We start from the raw sequence: 20,128 nt of genomic DNA, 5'->3' as shown, positions 1-20,128 counted from the left end.
ATAAAACTGGATTTAGGATGGAGGGGAAAACTGCTGAGGTTGAATTCAATTCTCTTTCCTTCCTACTCTTTCTCTCTCTAACTCTGAACATTTATTTTTCTCTGAGAAACACTTCTAAATTCCAATCAGACATTCCAAAGTCAGATAGTTCTGAATACCAATAACACATTTTAAATTCCATCGTCTCATCAGTTTTTGGCTGTTTGGATGGAAGAACATTATCACTTTGCAGCTTCCTGAATGGCCATTGGGATTAATAAAGTTGTATTGAATTGAATTGAATTAAAGTAAATCGGTCCTTATATGCCACCGTTAACCATACAGCCATACAGGCACATATTGATATGTGATAGGAAACTTTAATATCGGCTTATAAAGAGTGATAAAACTCACAGGAGACTTCTCCCCCACTATCTGATCTGCATGTACAGTAGGTTTCAGGGAAACCAACTCCTTGAATTACCCCTCAGGGATCAATCTATCAATCTAATCGCCATCAGATCATCAGCTTAACACAATCAGTTCTTCCGTCACCTCCATACAGCCATGGGACCTATTGGTTTGTACTGGATCAGAGAGCGGTATAAATCTGACTGTGTGATAGGCTAGGCTGCTGTCTCTCTTGTAGCTCATCTGCATGTGTCAGAGCAGCGAGGGTATTTGCCTGGTCGGGGGAAATTGAATCAGGCTCAGATGGGATCCGCAGTGGGTGTGATTTGCATTCTAAAGCTGGTGCTTATACACAGAGGTGCAGGGGAGAACACACCCCAATACTCACTTAGGTGGTCCCAACATTATCTTCATTATTTATGTGTTTATATTCTGGTATTTGGCGTATTGTGTTATATTTTAAAATGGTATATGATATTGCATTATTTCCTATATTTTCTGCATGTTTTCACTCACTTTCTCTTTCATTTTCACTTTCATTTTCCATGTTTTTTTCTTTCCTGTTCTCTTTGTTTCTATTTTTTATTCATTCTGTGTCCTCCTCGTCTCGCCGTGGGTGTGACGGGCTTGCTCACTGCATGTGCATGTGCGTGTGCGTGTGCGTGTGTGTGTGTGTGTGATGCAACTGTCCCAGGGAAGCCAGCTTCGTTGACCTGCCAAGACAGTAGGTAACATTTAATAAAAACAGATACATAAATATGCATGATGATTTTCAGTTCATATCCATGTAGTCCTTTCCCATTGACATTCATGCAGTGCCACTGGCGGGTATTTTGGACTGTGTCCATGCCTGCTAATGTCTCTCCTGGCCTTGGTTTGCTTAGTTTGGCTCAGAGAAGGAAGGTATTCTAGCAGCCCACACTGGACTAATGGATGGTGTGTGTGTGTGTCCCTCTAGGCATTGCTGTCCTAATGAATATAATATGCTAGTTCATTAGCACATCATTACAGAGTAATTTGCCCTATAGAGACAGAGAGAGGCCAGGAGGAGTGCACCACACACACACTGCACTGGTGTGAGCAACTCCAGTCCTGGAGGGCCACAGTGTCTGCCTGATGTAATCTCTACCTTTTAATCAAAGCCTGATGTAGACCTGGGTGTGTGATATCTCCAGCCAATCAGCCACACTAATTGATCAATTAAGTGCTAATGTTAGGTTAGATAGGGCTGGAGCACCTCTCCTCTGGTCTGTTAAATCACTGTGACCATCAACTGTCATATATCCCTAACTCAACCTCAAGGGAAATTATCTCTATTCCTATTCCCCAAAATAATCGTCTCTCTCTCTGTTCTCTCTTCTCTCTCTCTTCTCTTTAGGTGCAGCAGGGGGTCAGAGGGGGTTTCTGGGATGTATCCGCTCCCTCAGGATGAATGGCGTGACCCTTGACCTTGAGGAGAGGGCAAAGGTGACATGATCTTTTATTTCATCATATACATTTTTTTTTAAGTTCTCTTCACTAAAGCAAATGAAGAGCATCCAAAAGTCAAACTCCCTTTCTCTCTCTCTATCTACCTCTCTCTCCCCACCTACCTACCTACCTACCTACCTACCTACCTACCTACCTACCTACCTACCTACCTACCTACCTACCTACCTATCTACCTCCCGCTCTCTCTCTCTCTCCCCCATCTCTCTCTCTCTCTCCCCCATCTACCTCTCTCTCTCTCCCCACCTACCTCCCTCTCTCTCTCTCTCTCCCCCCCATCTACCCCTCTCTCTCTCCCCACCTACCCCCCTCTCTCTCCCCCATCTACCTCTCTCCCCCCATCTACCTCTCTCTCTATCTCTCTCCCCCATCTACCTCTCTCTCTCCCCTCCATATACCTCTCTCTCTCTCTATCTCTCTCTCTCCCCCATCTACCTCTCTCTATCTCTCTCTCTCTATATCTCTCTCCCTCTCTCTCCCCCCATCTACCTCTCTCTCTCCCCCTCCCATCTACCTCTCTCTCTCTCTCTCTTTCTCCCCCGCCCTCCACCTACCTCCCTCTCCCTCTCTCTCTCCCCCCCATCTACCTCTCTCTCTCCCCCTCCCATCTACCTCTCTCTCTCTCTCTCCCCCGCCCTCCACCTACCTCCCTCTCCCTCTCTCTCTCCCCCCCATCTACCCCTCTCTCTCTCCCCACCTACCCCCCTCTCTCTCCCCCATCTACCTCTCTCCCCCCATCTACCTCTCACTCTATCTCTCTCCCCCCATCTACCTCTCTCTCTCCCCTCCATCTACCTCTCTCTCTCTCTCTATCTCTCTCTCTCCCCCATCTACCTCTCTCTATCTCTCTCTCTCTATATCTCTCTCCCTCTCTCTCCCCCCCATATACCGCTCTCTCTCCCCCTCCCATCTACCTCTCTCTCTCTCTCCCCCGCCCTCCACCTACCTCCCTCTCCCTCTCTCTCTCCCCCCCATCTACCTTCTCTCTCTCTCCACACCTACCTCCCTCTCTCTCTCTCTCTCTCCCCCATCTACCTCTCTCTCTCTCCCCACCTACCTCCCGCTCTCTCTCTCTCCCCCCCATCTACCCCTCTCTCTCTCCCCACCTACCTCCCTCTCTCTCCCCCATCTACCTCTCTCCCCCCATCTACCTCTCTCTCTATCTCTCTCCCCCCATCTACCTCTCTCTCTCCCCTCCATCTACCTCTCTCTCTATCTCTCTCTCTCCCCCATCTACCTCTCTCTATCTCTCTCTCTATATCTCTCTCCCTCTCTCCCCCCCCCATATACCGCTCTCTCTCCCCCTCCCATCTACCTCTCTCTCTCTCTCCCCCGCCCTCCACCTACCTCCCTCTCCCTCTCTCTCTCCCCCATCTACCTCTCTCTCCCCCATCTACCTCTCTCTCTCTTCCCACCTACCTCCCTCTCTCTCTCTCTCTCTCTCCCCCCCATCTCCCTCTTTCTCTCTCCCCACCTACCTCCCTCTCTCTCTCCCCCCATCTACCTCTCTCCCCCCATCTACCTCTCTCTCCCCCCATCTACCTCTCTCTCTCCCCCCATCTACCTCTTTCTATCTCTCTCTCTCTCCCCCATCTCTCTCTCTCTCTCTCTCCCCCCATCTACCTCTCTCTCTCTCCCCCCGCCCCCCATCTACCTCTCTCTCCCCACCTCTCTCCCTCTACCTCTTACCCCTCCCCCCATCTACCTCTCTCTCTCTCCCCACCTCTCTCCCTTTACCTCCCTCTCTCTGTAGGTAACTCCAGGTGTAAAGCCAGGCTGTCAGGGTCATTGTACCAGTTATGGGATGTACTGCAGGAACGGAGGAAAGTGTGTGGAGAAATATAATGGCTACTCCTGTGACTGCACTGCCACGGCATACGACGGACCCTTCTGCACCAAAGGTGAGAGCTAATCGCTGAACCCTGAAATTACAGCTAGGATGTTGGACGGTGTAACCAGCAGACTCTTGTTTGCAGAGGAACTACAACATTTACTCAGAAGTAAGCATTAGTTTCTGTCAGTCGCAGTGAGACGTCATAGCCAGAAAGTTGATCCGTGACATATGAATTAATTTGTTTCCTAAACTTAAGCTTGTTTTCCTGTGTTCTACACAAGGCAGGGGTGACGAGACAGGGGAATATGTGTTAGAGGATAGAGGTAGAAAGAGAGGGGGGATAGAGGTAGAAAGAGAGGGGATAGAGGTAGAAAGAGAGGGGGGATAGAGGTAGAAAGAGAGGGGATATATGTAGAAAGAGAGGGAGATAGAGGGAGGTAGAAAGAGAGGGGGATAGAGGTAGGAAGAGAGGGGGGATAGAGGTAGAAAGAGAGGGGATATATGTAGAAAGAGAGGTGGATAGAGGTAGAAAGAGAGGGGGATAGAGGTAGAAAGAGAGGGGATATATGTAGAAAGAGAGGTGGATAGAGGTAGAAAGAGAGGGGGATAGAGGTAGAAAGAGAGGGGATATATGTAGAAAGAGAGGGAGATAGAGGGAGGTAGAAAGAGAGGGGGATAGAGGTAGGAAGAGAGGGGGGATAGAGGTAGAAAGAGAGGGGATATATGTAGAAAGAGAGGGAGATAGAGGGAGGTAGAAAGAGAGGGGGATAGAGGTAGGAAGAGAGGGGGGATAGAGGTAGAAAAAGAGGGGGGATAGAGGTAGAAAGAGAGGGAGATAGAGGGAGGTAGAAAGAGAGTTGGATAGAGGTAGGAAGAGAGGGGGGGTAGAGGTAGAAAGAGAGGGGGATAGAGGTAGAAAGAGAGGGAGATAGAGGGAGGTAGAAAGAGAGGTGGATAGAGGTAGAAAGAGAGGGGATAGAGGTAGAAAGAGAGGGGGGATATAGGTAGAAAGAGAGGGGGGATAGAGGTAGAAAGAGAGGGGGATAGAGGTAGAAAGAGAGGGGGGATAGAGGTAGAAAGAGAGGGGGATATGGGTAGAAAGAGAGGGGGAATAGAGGTAGAAAGAGAGGGGGATAGAGGTAGAAAGAGAGGGGGATAGAGGTAGAAAGAGAGGGGATAGAGGTAGAAAGAGAGGGGGGATATAGGTAGAAAGACAGGTGGATAGAGGTAGAAAGAGAGGGGGATAGAGGTAGAAAGAGAGGGGGATAGAGGTAGAACTAGAGGGGGGATAGAGGTAGAAAGAGAGGGGGATAGAGGTAGAAAGAGAAGGGGGATAGAGGTAGAAAGAGAGGGGGATAGAGGTAGAAAGAGAGGGGGATAGAGGTAGAAAGAGAGGGGGGATAGAGGTAGAAAGAGAGGGGGAAAGAGGTAGAAAGAGAGGGGGATAGAGGTAGAACTAGAGGGGGGATAGAGGTAGAAAGAGAGGGGGATAGAGGTAGAAAGAGAAGGGGGATAGAGGTAGAAAGAGAGGGGGATAGAGGTAGAAAGAGAGGGGGATAGAGGTAGAAAGAGAGGGGGGATAGAGGTAGAAAGAGAGGGGGATAGAGGTAGAACAGTGTGTGAGAATATGCAAAGAAGCTGGCTGACATGAAAGTATCTCCCCAGTGTACCCCCTATTAGTGTGTGTGTGTGTGTGTGTGTGTGTGTGTGTGTGTGTGTGTGTGTGTGTGTGTGTGTGTGTGTGTGTGTGTGTGTGTGTGTGTGTGTGTGTGTGTGTGTGTGTGTGTGTGTAAAAACTGAAAACGAGGTCTTGAATGTAATGTAAAATAGTGTGTGTGTGTGTGTGTGTGTGTTTATTAACACGTGTGTTATACCCTTCAGATACCCCAGAGGGCCTTCTCCAACCTCTGTTCTCCTGCCACTGTCATATGTATGAGTGCAGTCATAATTGTGATGCGTATTTCCATTATATTCATATTTACACCCGACTCCTGAGGTAGAATATTATTATCCTGACTGTCTCATTCTGCTGCTGCTGCCATACCCTGGGGTCACAGACAGACAACTCTGACTTCATAATGAACAACACACACACACACTTACACCAGAGAGTGAGGTTCTTACCAGCATCTCTACAGATATAGCTCTGTGTGTGTGTGTGTGTGTGTGTGTGTGTGTGTGTGTGTGTGTGTGTGTGTGTGTGTGTGTGTGTGTGTGTGTGTGTGTGTGTGTGTGTGTGTGTGTGTTTGTACACGTGTTTAACTAGTCTTGTGGGGAGCAGAAGCCAGGCAGTGAAGCAACACAGGCACAAGCGAAAACACACACACACACACACACACACACACACACACACATACACACTCTCTGGACAGCCAGTATCTCCATAAGCTTCCTCTCAAGCAGCACGTTATCTCTCCTAAACAAGGTGTGTGTGTGTGTGTGTGTGTGTGTGTGTGTGTGTGTGTGTGTGTGTGTGTGTGTGTGTGTGTGTGTGTGTGTGTGTGTGTGTGTGTGTGTGTGTTTGTGTGTGTGCCTGTGAGTTTCTAAACCTTTGTGTGTGTGTTGTCTCTTCCTCTCTCTCAGATGTGGGGGGCTTCTTTGAGGCGGGGACTCTGGTGCGATACGACTTCCTGTCAGAGTCAGCGGCAACCAATCAGGACACAAGGTTTGTGGCCCAACCTTCGACTACACAGGAAGTGAATCTGACAGGAGAAGCAGTAGCATTTAGCTTCAGCACGTCCAACACACCAGCTATACTGCTGTACGTCAGCTCCAAGACACAAGACTACCTGGCGCTGGTGCTACGGCAGAATGGTGAGACACTGGCACAACGCATAACACACACTCACAGACACACATCGGCTCTGCTGCTCTTCGCTTCTCAGGTACGTTTCAAATGCAGGTCTCTGCATTTGTGTGTGTGTGTGCGTGTAGGAACTCTCCAGGTGCGGTATAACCTAGGCGGACTCAAGGAGCCGTTCACCATAGACGTAGACCAGCGTAACCTAGCCAACGGACAGCCACACACCATCAACATGTCCAGAAGCAACAGGACTATCACCATACAGGTACACACACACACAAACCAACCTTTCTCTCCGCCGTCAAAGCATCGTCTGTGACGATTTCAGACATGTCCATTTTGAACCACAAGAGGGAGACAAAAGCCTTCAATAGTCTCAGGACTTGAATGATTGACAATGGCTTGATGCTTCATGGATATGAGTAGGCCTGTTTGAACACAGTTGATGCTGATGATTAACTATAGAAAACCACCAATGGTTAGTATCATGCATGATCTTCTCTCTCTTCCTGTCCTTCTCTCACTCTCCCCCTCTAGTTGGACCACTACCCCCCTGTCAGTTACTCTCTCCCAGAGGCATCAGACACACAATTCAACCTGGTCAAGACATTGTTCTTGGGGAAAGTATTTGGTGAGTACAGGCACCTCAAATGTGTGTTTGACAGGTCTGCTTGGCAGAAGAGTGCAGACTTGTTGTAGTTATGCTGTGTGCCCACCAGAGGGAACTAGAAGACAGTATTTCATATTTCACCAGGACAGTCATGAAGGAGAAGGTCTGATTTAAAAATATAGATATATTTTGTACCTTTTTTTAACTAGGCAAGTTAGTTAAGAAAATATTCTTATTTACAATGACGGCCCGGCCAAACCCGGACGACGCTGGGCCAATTGTGCGCCTCCCTATGGGACTCCCAATCACGGTTGGATGTGATGCAGCCTAATGTTGCGAGACATATTATAGATTTCAAAAATGATTGTCTGCTTTGGTTTCTGTAACATGATGTTCAATAGATATATTTTGCTTCGGTATATGATCTGTTGTCTGGCATTACTGGTGTAGTGTGTTAGTCCTGAGCATGCTCAGTGGGGTGCTACCTTACAGAACGTCCAGATAGGAATGTTATGTAGAACAGACGCTTCTCTGTAGAATTGTAGGGATTCATGTCAGCTCTATACAAGACATTTCTAGCTGCGGCAATCAGAATGTTGTGCCCTCTTGAACACGACCCTGGCGTAGTATTAGAGTCCTTCTTGTTTGATCCCGATCACTAGTTTGGTATTCCATGACTCCTGGTTTTCCCGCTCTGTCCTGGGCTGGCGGGAATCAGTGGGGTAGAATAGCTGAGTTCACTTCTCAGCAAGAACCATTGATCGATGTACAGCCAACTAATATCACAGGGGATAATGTCGCTTTCCCTGTAACACACACTCATACACACAAAGCACTCCCAGCATTTATGCACCGACGTAGGCACACACACACACACACACACACACACACACCACAGCAACCCCACCTGGCAATGCAAAGCTGCCGTTCAGGGACTGAAGGACACAACAAAGGGCCAAGTCACCATTGCTCTGCCAGTTCACCTTTCCAACAGATAATTCATGCAGAATTATGCATTTCACAATATGGATTTATTTCCAAACGGGTTTCAACAACAACAAAAGTTGAACCGAAACTTAGACCTCATATGCAATATGGGCCTGTCATGCCAAATAATGTCCCCTGGCCAAATAGTGTCCCCCTCTACATCACAATGTGATTCGATAAACTATTAGCGTCCTTTACTATGTCGACGATTTTGACGACCTAATGATTATAGTTTTGATATCATTATACAGCCTAAATGACGTTCTTTTCATCATCGCTATGCAAACAAGGCTGATTTCCACGACAGTTTGGCTGTTAAAACACGTTTGTTTAGCTAATAAAATGACAACATGAATTGTAACTACTTTTTAGTACCTTGTTAACATGACAACATGAAATACACGTCTTAAACGATGCTACGTTTCTAAAATGGAAAAGAAAACATGTATCCTGCTCGACACATTAAAGTTATTTACCTTACAGATCACCAAGTCAGCTCATTTCCACTACATCCAGATGATTCATAGACTGGATTGTCTGGCTGTCATGTTTTCATTTTAACCTGCCCTTCCCTTGTCTAAATAACATAATTTCAGTAGTCCTCGTTTGTTTTCTGTCTCGCATAGCTCATTGGTACACCCTTGTGGTTGAATATATATGTATGTATTGTTGGTCCTAGGATACAACCGGGGACACTATTTGGCATGACAGGCCCCATCCAACTGCAAGGTGCTACAGAGGGTAGTGCTGACGACCCAGTACATCACTGGGATCGAACTCCTTGCCTTCTAGGTGTTATATACCAGGTGGTGTCAGAGGAAGACCCTCGAAATTGTCAGACTCCAGCCACCCAAGTCATACCCTGTTCTCTCTGCTACCGCACAGCAAGCGGTACCGGAGAGCCAAGTTTGGGACCTGAACAGCTTCTACCCTCAAGTCATAAGACTGTTAATCAAATGGCTGTTTGCATCGATCCCCCTTTTTAATTTTTGCACTGGCGTTCTTGCATTTGCTCTATGCACACTGACTCACACACTGACTCACACACTGACTCACACACTGACTCAAACCTACTCACACACTGACTCACACACGGACTCACACACGGACTCACACTGACTCACACACTGACTCACACACTGACTCACACACTGACTCAAACCTACTCACACACTGACTCACACACGGACTCACACACGGACTCACACTGACTCACACACTGACTCACACACTGACTCACACTGACTCACACACTGACTCACACACTGACTCACACTGACTCACACACTGACTCACACACTGACTCACACTGACTCACACACGGACTCACACACAGACTCACACTGACTCACACACTGACTCACACACTGACTCACACTGACTCACACACTGACTCACACACTGACTCACACACTGACACACACCTGACTCAAACCTACTCACACACTGACTCACACACTGACTCACACACTGACTCACACACTGACTCAAACCTACTCACACACTGACTCACACACTGACTCACACCTACTCACACACTCACACATACTACACTCCAACACACACACACACACACACACACTCACACATACTACACTCCAACAGACACACACATACACACTACATACGCTCTCTTTCTCACACACACACACACACACACATAGGCACTCTTTCACACTCTTCACATACAATACATCTGGAAAGTATTCAGACCCCTTGACTTTTTCCACATTTTGTTATGTTACAGCCGTACTCTGAAATGAATTAAATAGTTTTCTTCCCTCATCAATCTACACACAATAACCCATAATGACAAAGCAAAAACAGTTTTTTTTAAATATACAGTGCCATGCGAAAGTATTCGGCCCCCTTGAACTTTGCGACCTTTTGCCACATTTCAGGCTTTGTGGGATCTTATATAGACAGCTGTGTGCCTTTCCAAGTCATGTCCAATCAATTGAATTTACCAGGTTGTAGAAACATCTCAAGGATGATCAATGGAAACAGGATGCACCTGAGCTCAATTTCGAGTCTCGTAGCAAAGGATCTGAATACTTGTGTAAATAAGGTATTTCTGTTTAAATTTTTTATAAATTTGCTAAAATGTATAAAAACCTGTTTTCGCTTTGTCATTATGGGGTATTGTGTGTAGATTGAATGTATTCCATTTTAGAATAAGGCTGTAACGTAACCAAATGTGGAAAAAGGGGAAGGGGTCTGAATACTTTCCGAATGCACCGTACGCTGCTGCTACTCTGTTTATTATCTATCATGATTGTATAGTCACTTTTACCCCTACCTACATGTACATATTACCTCAATTACCTGAACTACCACATACCCCTGCATATTGAATCGGTGCCGGTACTTCTTGTATATAGCCTTGTTATTAGTATTGTGTTACTATTTTGTTTATTTTTTTCTTATGTTCTTTTGAATTATTTTTCACTTTTTAAACTCTGCATCGTAGGGAAGGGCTTGTAGGTAAGCATTTTATGGTCAAGTCTACAGTTGCTGTATTCGGTGCATGTGACAAATGAAATGACATTTGGTTTGATATACAGAAGAGCGTGTCAAAGTAGACTTGTATCTCTCTTTAATTTAGATCTGACCATCATTCTGACATCACTTAGAACCATCAGCCTTGCTCTCAATACTTGCAATGCAGAGGGAACATTTTCAAAACCTTTGTCCTTGGGAGGTAATTGATCATACTATATACAGTTTGAGATGCACAGCCAACAATATTGATCTGTAGTACCCCAAACTAATCAACTGCTGAGCTGAGTATTTGACATTTTAGTGACAACTTGTTTCACTGCTTGTGATTGACAGAGGAGATGACCAGTGGGGCTGAGTTTTCACCACTACAGCTAAGATAGGGGTTGAAATATGGATAGAGTTTCTCGGTGAAGTTGCATCCATAGTAGGAGTAGATATGAGACTTGGCTTTCACATCATAGAAGGAGACCTGACCTTTCTCATAATCCACAAACACCCCCACCTTCTGGGGCTTCTCTCTCAGGGAGAGGCGGACAGGGTAGTAATTGTTGGCTCCATACCCATTTTCGCCATTCAGCCACACAGTCCAGAGTCCATCAGAGCTCAGGTTTAAACTCTCCTTCCTGTCTATGGATTCACTGGCCACTCCTAGCCACCACCATGTCTTCCCCGTCACCTGCACCTCATAGTAGAATCTCCCAGAGGAGAAACCCTCCTTACCCAGGACAGAGAAACTATTTTTAAATCTCTTTGGATCATTAGTGAGATTCTCTTGACTCTTGTCTCCACATCTCACTTGTTTCCTATTTTTCTTACCAAGGATGAGGAATGGAAATGCTGTATCAGGGTCCAGAGTTACATCCACTGCATACTGCTGCATCCTCTTCAGCTTGATGTCAGGCAGCTTCTCCATCTCATTGTGAAGAGCGTCTTCCAGTTGATACACAACTCTCCTTACATTTCCCAGACACAGCCGACTGTGGACATATTTCTGAGGCCACTTCCTGGTGGGAGGAAGCTTACAGAGGGGTGGGGAGCTCTGTAGGAGGTGGAGGTGGTCCTTGGTGTGTAAGAGCTGCTCCAACTCAGAGCATCTCCTCTGTAGCTCAGTGATTTCCTGCTCCAGCTCTTTAATGAGCCCTTCAGCCTGCCACTCTGCTGCTTTCAACTTCTCCTCAACCACCTCAATGAACTCAGCCTGGCTTCTCTCAATGCAGCGCACCAGAGCAGTGAAGACCTCCATGCTTTCTGCTATCTCTCGCTCTGCTGCTCTTTTTCTGAATTTTACTGAGTGTTTGATCTCCTGAACCTTCTGCAGTCGCTCCTCGATCATCTGCTGAACTTCTGCCTCAATCTTCTCCAGTTGAGCCTTCCTCTGTCCACACTCTTCCTCTAGCGGGACGGTGAGGTGAGTCTTGTGGTCTGTCTCAGTGCAGAACGTACACACCCACGTCTGGTCAGTCCTACAGAACAGTTCCAGGAGTCTGTCATGCTTCTTACACATCCTGTCTTGCAGGTTCTCCACAGGGTTGATCAGCTTGTGTCTCTTCAGGCCTGCAACTCTGTTGTGAGGCTGCAGGTGAGTTTCACAGAAAGCGGTCAGACATTCCAGACAAGACTTCAGGGCCTTGTGCTTTCTCCCAGTGCAGACATCACAGGCCACGTCTCCAGGCTTAGCAAGGGACTCATCTCTGTCTCTCATCCTCTTAAAATGATCTGCAACATCTCTGAGTGTTGTGTTGATTTTGAGCTCAGGTCTTCTGTAAAACATGTCCTTACACATTGGACACTGGCACAGGCCAGGCTTATTCCAGTATCCACTGATACAGGCCTTGCAGAAGTTGTGACCACAAGGAGTAGTGACTGGCTCAGTGAACACATCCAGACAGATAGAGCACTGTATCTGCTCTTCAGACAAGAGACTGCTAAGGGACGCCATGTCTGGAACACAAAAACAGAGGCACCATAAGTTGACTTCCTGGAAGGACTCAGCAGTAGCTTTCCTGAAACATCACTACAGACAGAGGTCCAAAGCTGTCATCAAAGATGTGAAAACATCCCTTTTGCACCCACAAAATAGTGGGGGTGTTGACAGTTTTAATGAAACACTCAAAATGGGACTGATAGTCTAGCTATGTTTTGATTGACAGCCAAGCTACATACATAACCAGCTACAGTAGCTGCCCAACTTGTGTTTTTCCTAAACTTTACACTCGTATGCCTGTAAAATTGCAAATGAGCTGCATAGTTGTATTTAGGTCATACTGTATGAGCTGATACTAAACCACTGTGGTAGAAAATAGTTTAAACCTGTCCACTTCTCTTACCTGTGTGGGAGTTTTCCTGTTTTCTTGTTGAATGTTGGACACTGTGCTGCTGTGTTGTTGTTAGCCTTGTGACGAGCAGCAGACTTTGTTTCCATGTACAATTCCCTGCTTTAGTTTACTTTCACTTCAGTAAAATTACATCACGAGGCCCCTCCCTTCACTGACTCCCTCTTTCCTTCACTATCTTCTTTCCTCCCTCCTTTCCTCCCTCTCTGCTCAGAACTGGCACATATCCAGAAGTTAACATCACAGAATGTCCAGATAGAAACGCAGAAAAATACAAAATAAAGGATTATGAAGGAGGTGAAAGTAGAGAGAGAAAGAGAAAATGCAAATGTTAGAGAGAGTTAGACCATAGCGATGCAGATTATGTGGATGTTAGTCATCATATAGAAGGTAAAACAATTACCAGGCACTAGAGTTATAAAGGCCCAGGCTGAATCGATCTGGCATGTCCTATACACAATGCTGTATTAATTCACTGTTCCAAACATAAAGCCTTTGAGAGGGGGAATGCATATCAATACCATGAACCCCACACACAACCCCAGCAAAGCAGCAGCAACAGTAGCATGTTACTTCTCTCGAACACAACAGACACATGACTTTTATATGCACTCCAAACTGCCCATCGACTCACTCATTCACACATGCAGGTCATTAGGACTGAATCTGTTGTGTGGAGACAGGCTGACGCTCTGTTGACCTACACGGAATCTGAATGAGCCTAGAACACCACACAAGATATAGAAAGACTATCCATATTTAGAAACAACTGCAGATGACAGAACCCAGGTATTCATGTTCAGTCTCGTCAGGACACACAGACAGGAACTCAGTTTCTCTCTCTCTTTCCTAATCCAGGTGTAGGCTATTTATGTGATTATTCAGAGCAAGCTTGGCTTGTTGTCTGAAACAGGTCTGTATTGGATGACTGTCTAATGACTATTGTAATGACTAGGAAATGTGGCTAGGGTGGAGCTTGGTGTGTTTAACTTCATCAGGGCTGTGGGTTTGATTCCTGTATGCATCAACGGTCAGTACATTTAGATAAAAGCAGCTTGTAAAGGACAACAGTTGAATCGACTGAAGAAAGTGTCTGCTCACTGTTTTGCTCCTCCCACAGGTCATTTTTATTTGTCTCTTTCTGGCTGGTTATTTTTGGTAGACCCCTGGCACACTGTCTGGCTCTACTTAATAACTTCTTAGGGCTGCAATCCTGTTAACGGGATGATATGACAACAGCCAGTGAAAGTGCAGGGCGCCAAATTCAAAACAACAGAAATCTCATATTTAAAATTCCTCAAACATACATGTATCTTATACCGTTTTAAAGGTAATCTTGTTGTTAATCCCACCATAGTGTCCGATTTCAAATAGGCTTTACAGCGAAAGCACCACAAATGTTAGGTGACCACCAACTAACAGAAAAACCCAGCCATTTTTCCAGCCAAAGAGAGGAGTCACAAAAAGCACTGTGCTGCCATCCTGTTAGAAGGTAACAGATTATTTTATTTCAATGGTTAAATTGGATTTTCAATGTGTTCAATGGCGTTATTTGCCCCCTAGTGGAGCTTTCTGGTACTTAGAAAGATTACGCAAACAGGAAGTAGAGAATTTGTTCTGCACACATAGAAGCAGCTACAAACAACGCTACGGTGCAGGTCTTTCAATGTAGTTATTTCTTGTCACGGTCACGCTTCAGCCTTGGAAAATATTTGTTTTTTCACTATTCTGCCCTTGAGTTGCGTTCCCATGCAAAACTAGACAGATAGCTAACAACTAAGTCTTCAATAAAACTCCCAAGGCGTGGCTTTTCTTGAATGAATATATTGAAAACGTTTATGTTGTGAAACTGCAAAATACAGAAAATAATCTACTTTAGTATTCAATTCACACCGACATACTGTAGCTGTACATTAAACATTTGAAGTTGCATAAATACAAAGCACGCGCTAAAGTACCATGCATCTGGCATGATGCCAAACCATATAGCTAATTGTTACTCAAATGGTAATTGGCTCCTTTCATTACTCTAATAATGTACAACCATCTATGTAGAATAACAAAGCATATTACACTAGAAACAATAACAAAACTACAGTATTGTATATTTTACAATTCGTTTGCATGACGCACGAGCAAAGTAATACAGCTAACGACATACATTAAAGGCATTGCATTTTGTGAGTAAATGCAACCAACCAACATTGATATGTAAGCAACTCTATCAATAACAAGATTATCATCATTAGCTAAATGCTTGAATTGAACTTACAAACAAATATTTTCCAAGGCTGAAGCGTGACCGTGACAAGAAATAACTACATTGAAGACCTGCACCGTAGCGTTGTTTGTAGCTGCTTCTATGCGTGCAGAACAAATTCTCTACTTCCTGTTTGCGTAGTCTTTCTAAGTACCAGAAAGCTCCACTAGGGGGCAAATAACACCATTGAACACAATGAAAATCCAATTTAACCATTGTAATAAAATAATATGTTACCTTCTAACAGGATGGCAGCACAAGCACAAATAGAGATAAAATTAATCACTAACCTTTGATGATCTTCATCAGATGACACTCATAGGACTTCATGTTACCCAATACATGTATGTTTTGTTTGATAAAGTTCATATTTATATAAAAAAATCTGAGTTTACATTGGCGTGTTAAGTTCACTAATTCCAAAAACATCCAGTGATTTTGCATAGCCACATCAATTCAACAGAAATACTCATCATAAATATTTATGAAAATACAAGTTATACACATGGAATTATAGATATACCTCTCCTTAATGCAACCGCTGTGTCAGATTTCAAAAAAACTACGGAAAAAGCAAACCATGCAATAATCTGAGACGGCGCTCAGAAAATAAATACAATTATCCGCCATGTTGGAGTCAACAGAAATCAGAAATCACATTATAAATATTCCCTTACCTTTGATGATCTTCATCAGAATGCACTCCCAGGAATCCTAGTTCCACAATAAATGCTTGATTTGTTTGATAATGTCCATTATTTATGTCCAAGTAGCTACTTTTGTTAGTGCATTTAGTATACAAATCCAGACGCTCGTGCAGGTCCATCCGAACGTCGGACGAAAACTTCAAAAAGTTATATTACAGGTCGAAGAAACTTGTCAAACTAAGTATGGAATCAATCTTTAAGGTGTTGTTTTCATAAATCTTCAATAAAGTTCCAACCGGAGAAATACTTTGTGTGTAGAGAAGCCAAGGAACGCAGGTCGCTATCATGTGAATTGCGCGTGACCAGGACCTGGCTCTCTGCCAAACACCTGGCTCATTCAGCTCCCATTGAGCAGTAGACGTCTAATTCAAGTTTCTAAAGACGGTTGAGTGGAAGCCCTAGGAAGTGCAACTTCATCCATATCCCACTGTGAATTCAATAGGGGCTGGGTTGAAAATCGACCAACCTCAGATTTCTCACTTCCTGTTTGGATTTCTTCTCAGGTTTTTGCCTGCCATATGAGTTCTGTTATACTCACAGACATCATTCAAACAGTTTTAGAAACTTCAGAGTGTTTTCTACCCAATACTAATAATACATAATAATGCATATATTAGCAACTGGGTCTGAGGAGCAGGCCGTTTACTCTGGGCACCTCTGGGCACCTTTCATCCAAGCTACTCAATACTGCCCCTACAGCCATAATACGTTTTTTTAAACAGAGAACTGTTGGATATCTTCTGATATACACTACTAGTCAAAAGTTTGGACACACCTCCTCATTCCAGGGTTTTTCTTTATTTTACTATTTTTATTTTTACATCAAAACTATGAAATAGCAATCATGGAATCATGTAGTAACCAAAAAAATAGATTTTTCAAAGTAACCATCCTTTGCCTTGATGACAGCTTTGCACACTCATGGCATTCTCTCAACCAGCTTCATGAGGTAGTCACCTGGAATGCATTTCAATCAACAGGCGTGCCTTGTTAAAAGTTAATTTGTAGAATTTCTTTCCATCTTAATGCATTTGAGCCAATCAGTTGTTTTGTTACAAGGTAGGGGGTATACAGAAGATAGCCCTATTTGGTAAAGGACCAAGTCCATATTATGGTAAGAACAGCTAAAATACGCATAGAGAAACCACAGTCCATCATTACTTTTAGACATCAGTCAGTCGGTCAGTCAATACAAAACATTTCAAGGACTTTGAAAGTTTCTTCAAGTGTAGTCGCAAAAACCATCGAGCACGATGATGAAACTGGATTTTGTTGAAGACCGACACAGGATAGGTTATTTACAGTTAACGGCACATCAGAAATTTCAGCCCAAATAAATGCTTCACAGAGTTCAGTAACAGACACATCTCAACTTCAACTGTTCAGAGGAGACTGCGTGAATCAGGCATTCGTGGTCGAATTGCTGCAAAGAAACCATTACTAAAGGACACCAATAAGAATAAGAGACAAGCTTGGGCCAAGAAACGCAAGCAATGGACATTAGACCGGTGGAAATATGTTCTTTGGTCTGAGGAGTCCAAATTATAGATTTTTGGTTCCAACCGTCGTGTCTTTGTGAGACTCAGAGTAGGTGAACGGATGATCTCTGCATGTGTGTTTCCCACCGTGAAGCATGGATGAGGAGGTGTGATGGTGTGGGGTGCTTTGCTGGTGACACTGTCAGTGATTTATTTTGGAGTTCAAGGCACACTTAACCAGCATGACTACCACAGCTTTCTGCAGCGATACGCCATCCCATCTGGTTTGCGCTTAGTGGGACGATCATCTGTTTTTCAACAGGACAATGACCCAACACACCTCCAGGCTGTGTAAGGGCTATTTGACCAAGAAGGAGAGTGATCGAGTGTTGCATCAGATGACCTGGCCTCCTTCAAAACTGTTGGAAAAGCATTCCAGGTGAAGCTGGTTGAGAGAATGCCATAAGTGTTCAAAGCTGTCACCAAGGCAAAGGGTGGCTTCTTTGAAGAATCTAAAATATATTTTGATTTGTTTAACACTTTTTTGTTTACTACATGATTCCATATGTGTTATTTCATTGTGTTGATGTCTTCACTATTATTCTACAATGTAGAAAATAGTATAAATAAATAAAAACCCTTGAATGAGTGTGTCCAAACTTTTGACTGGTACTGTATAGACTGTGCTTGAAATAGACATTTTCTTAAAGGTAATTATTTTGATAATGGATGGTGATGTTTATATCTGTGTGTCTGCTGAGGCAGTGTGTCTGTAGTCTGTATAATCTCTGTGTGTCTGCTGAGGCAGTGTATTCTGTAGTCTATATCATCTTTGTGTGTCTGCTGAGGCAGTGTGTTCTGTAGTCTATATAATCTCTGTGTGTCTGCTGAGGCAGTGTGTTCTGTAGTCTATATAATCTCTGTGTGTCTGCTGATGCAGTGTGTTCTGTAGTCTATATAATCTCTGTGTGTCTGCTGAGGCAGTGTGTTCTGTAGTCTATATCATCTCTGTGTGTCTGCTGAGGCAGTGTGTTCTGTAGACTATATAATCTCTGTGTGTCTGCTGAGGCAGTGTGTTCTGTAGTCTATATAATCTCTGCGTGTCTGCTGAGGCAGTGTGTTCTGTAGTCTATATAATCTCTGTGTGTCTGCTGAGGCAGTGTGTTCTGTAGTCTATATAATCTCTGTGTGTCTGCTGAGGCAGTGTGTTCTGTAGTCTATATCATCTTTGTGTGTCTGCTGAGGCAGTGTGTTCTGTAGTCTATATAATCTCTGTGTGTCTGCTGAGGCAGTGTGTTCTGTAGTCTATATAATCTCTGTGTGTCTGCTGAGGCAGTGTGTTCTGTAGTCTATATCATCTTTGTGTGTCTGCTGAGGCAGTGTGTTCTGTAGTCTATATAATCTCTGTGTGTCTGCTGAGGCAGTGTGTTCTGTAGTCTATATCATCTTTGTGTGTCTGCTGAGGCAGTGTGTTCTGTAGTCTATATAATCTCTGTGTGTCTGCTGAGGCAGTGTGTTCTGTAGTCTATATCATCTCTGTGTCCTCTAATACTGATATATCTGTTTTATATATCACTCTGGTCTCTCTCAGCGTGTGTGTGTGTGTGTGTGTGTGTGTGTGTGTGTGTGTGTGTGTGTGTGTGTGTGTGTGTGTGTGTGTGTGTGTGTGTGTGTGTGTGTGTGTGTGGATGAGGTCACAATCTGCTTTTTTGCCTTTTTTCTCATATCCTTCTGTGGATGTGTCTATGGCTAGTACACTATGGATTCCTGATCCATATCTACAATAATCCAGACACCAGGCTTTCCCTTGGCTCTGTGTGTGAATGGGGGTGGGACTGTGCTGCACAGTGAGAGCACGACAGACACTGCAGAGAGAGAAAACAAGTACATCTGGGAAACAAGGCTAGGAGAACCACTCACCTGCAGCAGTGATCTCGGTCAGAGAGAAAAAACTAAACAAAAGAAACCGGGTCTACAAAGATACACTGACTAGAAGTCTGACAGGTAATGTTACCTTCATCTACAAGAAAAATAGAAGTGTGTGTGTGTGTGTGTGTGTGTGTGTGTGTGTGTGTGTGTGTGTGTGCGCGCATACGTGTGAACATACGTGCTTGAGAGAGAGAGAGACATTTTCTAATTTGATTTAATTAATTTAATTTCAATTGGGTTTGATTGAAATGTGTTTTTGAATCTTATTTTATTTGTCTGGTAATTCCCTCGTTGGTATTGTTTGCAATTTATTTTCGTCATGGTACAGTATAGTGTATGGCTGGCTGGGTTAGGATCTTCTGTGGTGGGAGTTTTGTATGCCTTATACTGGCAGTGTGTGCCCATGTGTGTATTTATAAGGAAGTTGAAGTGAGACTAGCATGTAGGCTTTCTACATTGAAGAAGACGTTGTGTGTGTTGTATATGGGTGACGTGTGTGTGTGTGTGTGTGTGTGTGTGTGTGTGTGTGTGTGTGTGTGTGTGTGTGTGTGTGTGTGTGTGTCCGCGTGTTTGCGTGTGCGTGCGTGCATGTGTGTCCTTGCATATTCCCAGGGGTGTGTAAGTTGTGTGTGTGTGTAGGCAGGTAGACTGCAGTAGGAGGGCATTACAAGGACAGGTGCAGTTACCACCTCCTAGACAGTACATTCATCCATCCTCTCTTTAGCCTTCTCTCTTTTCCCCTTTCTTTCTGTTTCTCTCTCTCTCTCCCTGATCAGTGTGCTTTAGTAGCATCTCTCTGTTCTCTTT

At 44.4% G+C, this 20,128-nt stretch overlaps 2 protein-coding genes across 6 annotated transcripts in view; one reads left to right on the top strand and one right to left on the bottom strand.

The window, feature by feature from the left end:
* LOC110535414 (E3 ubiquitin-protein ligase TRIM21) overlaps window positions 1-13,077 on the bottom strand; it is a 92,953-nt gene extending 79,876 nt beyond the window's left edge. For 3 of the 5 annotated variants that reach the window (XR_005034595.1, XM_036935094.1, XM_036935095.1), the window contains exons 1-2: window positions 12,942-13,077; window positions 11,431-12,555 (exon numbers count right to left, since the gene is read on the bottom strand). Coding sequence is in view for 4 of the 5 variants with exons in the window: in XM_036935094.1 (XP_036790989.1) it covers window positions 11,431-12,553 (1,123 nt within the window). In the remaining variant the exon portion in view is untranslated. Of the gene's footprint in view, window positions 1-10,691; window positions 12,556-12,941 lie in introns of those variants that run through there. The other 2 variants (XM_036935093.1, XM_021620400.2) reach the window with 2 other exon arrangements.
* cntnap2a (contactin associated protein 2a) overlaps window positions 1-20,128 on the top strand; it is a 243,609-nt gene that overhangs the window by 211,459 nt on the left and 12,022 nt on the right. Inside the window, exons 20-24 of the mRNA XM_036935092.1 lie at window positions 1,769-1,857; window positions 3,632-3,779; window positions 6,296-6,526; window positions 6,647-6,780; window positions 7,053-7,146. Of these exons, the coding sequence (XP_036790987.1) occupies window positions 1,769-1,857; window positions 3,632-3,779; window positions 6,296-6,526; window positions 6,647-6,780; window positions 7,053-7,146 (696 nt within the window). The remainder of the gene's footprint in view (window positions 1-1,768; window positions 1,858-3,631; window positions 3,780-6,295; window positions 6,527-6,646; window positions 6,781-7,052; window positions 7,147-20,128) is intronic.

This window comes from Oncorhynchus mykiss, chromosome 11 (assembly GCF_013265735.2).
Source record: "Oncorhynchus mykiss isolate Arlee chromosome 11, USDA_OmykA_1.1, whole genome shotgun sequence".
In the NCBI taxonomy this organism is placed as follows: domain Eukaryota; kingdom Metazoa; phylum Chordata; class Actinopteri; order Salmoniformes; family Salmonidae; genus Oncorhynchus; species Oncorhynchus mykiss.
Note: the sequence above shows the minus strand (reverse complement) of the source record. Positions and strands in the feature narration are given on the sequence as shown.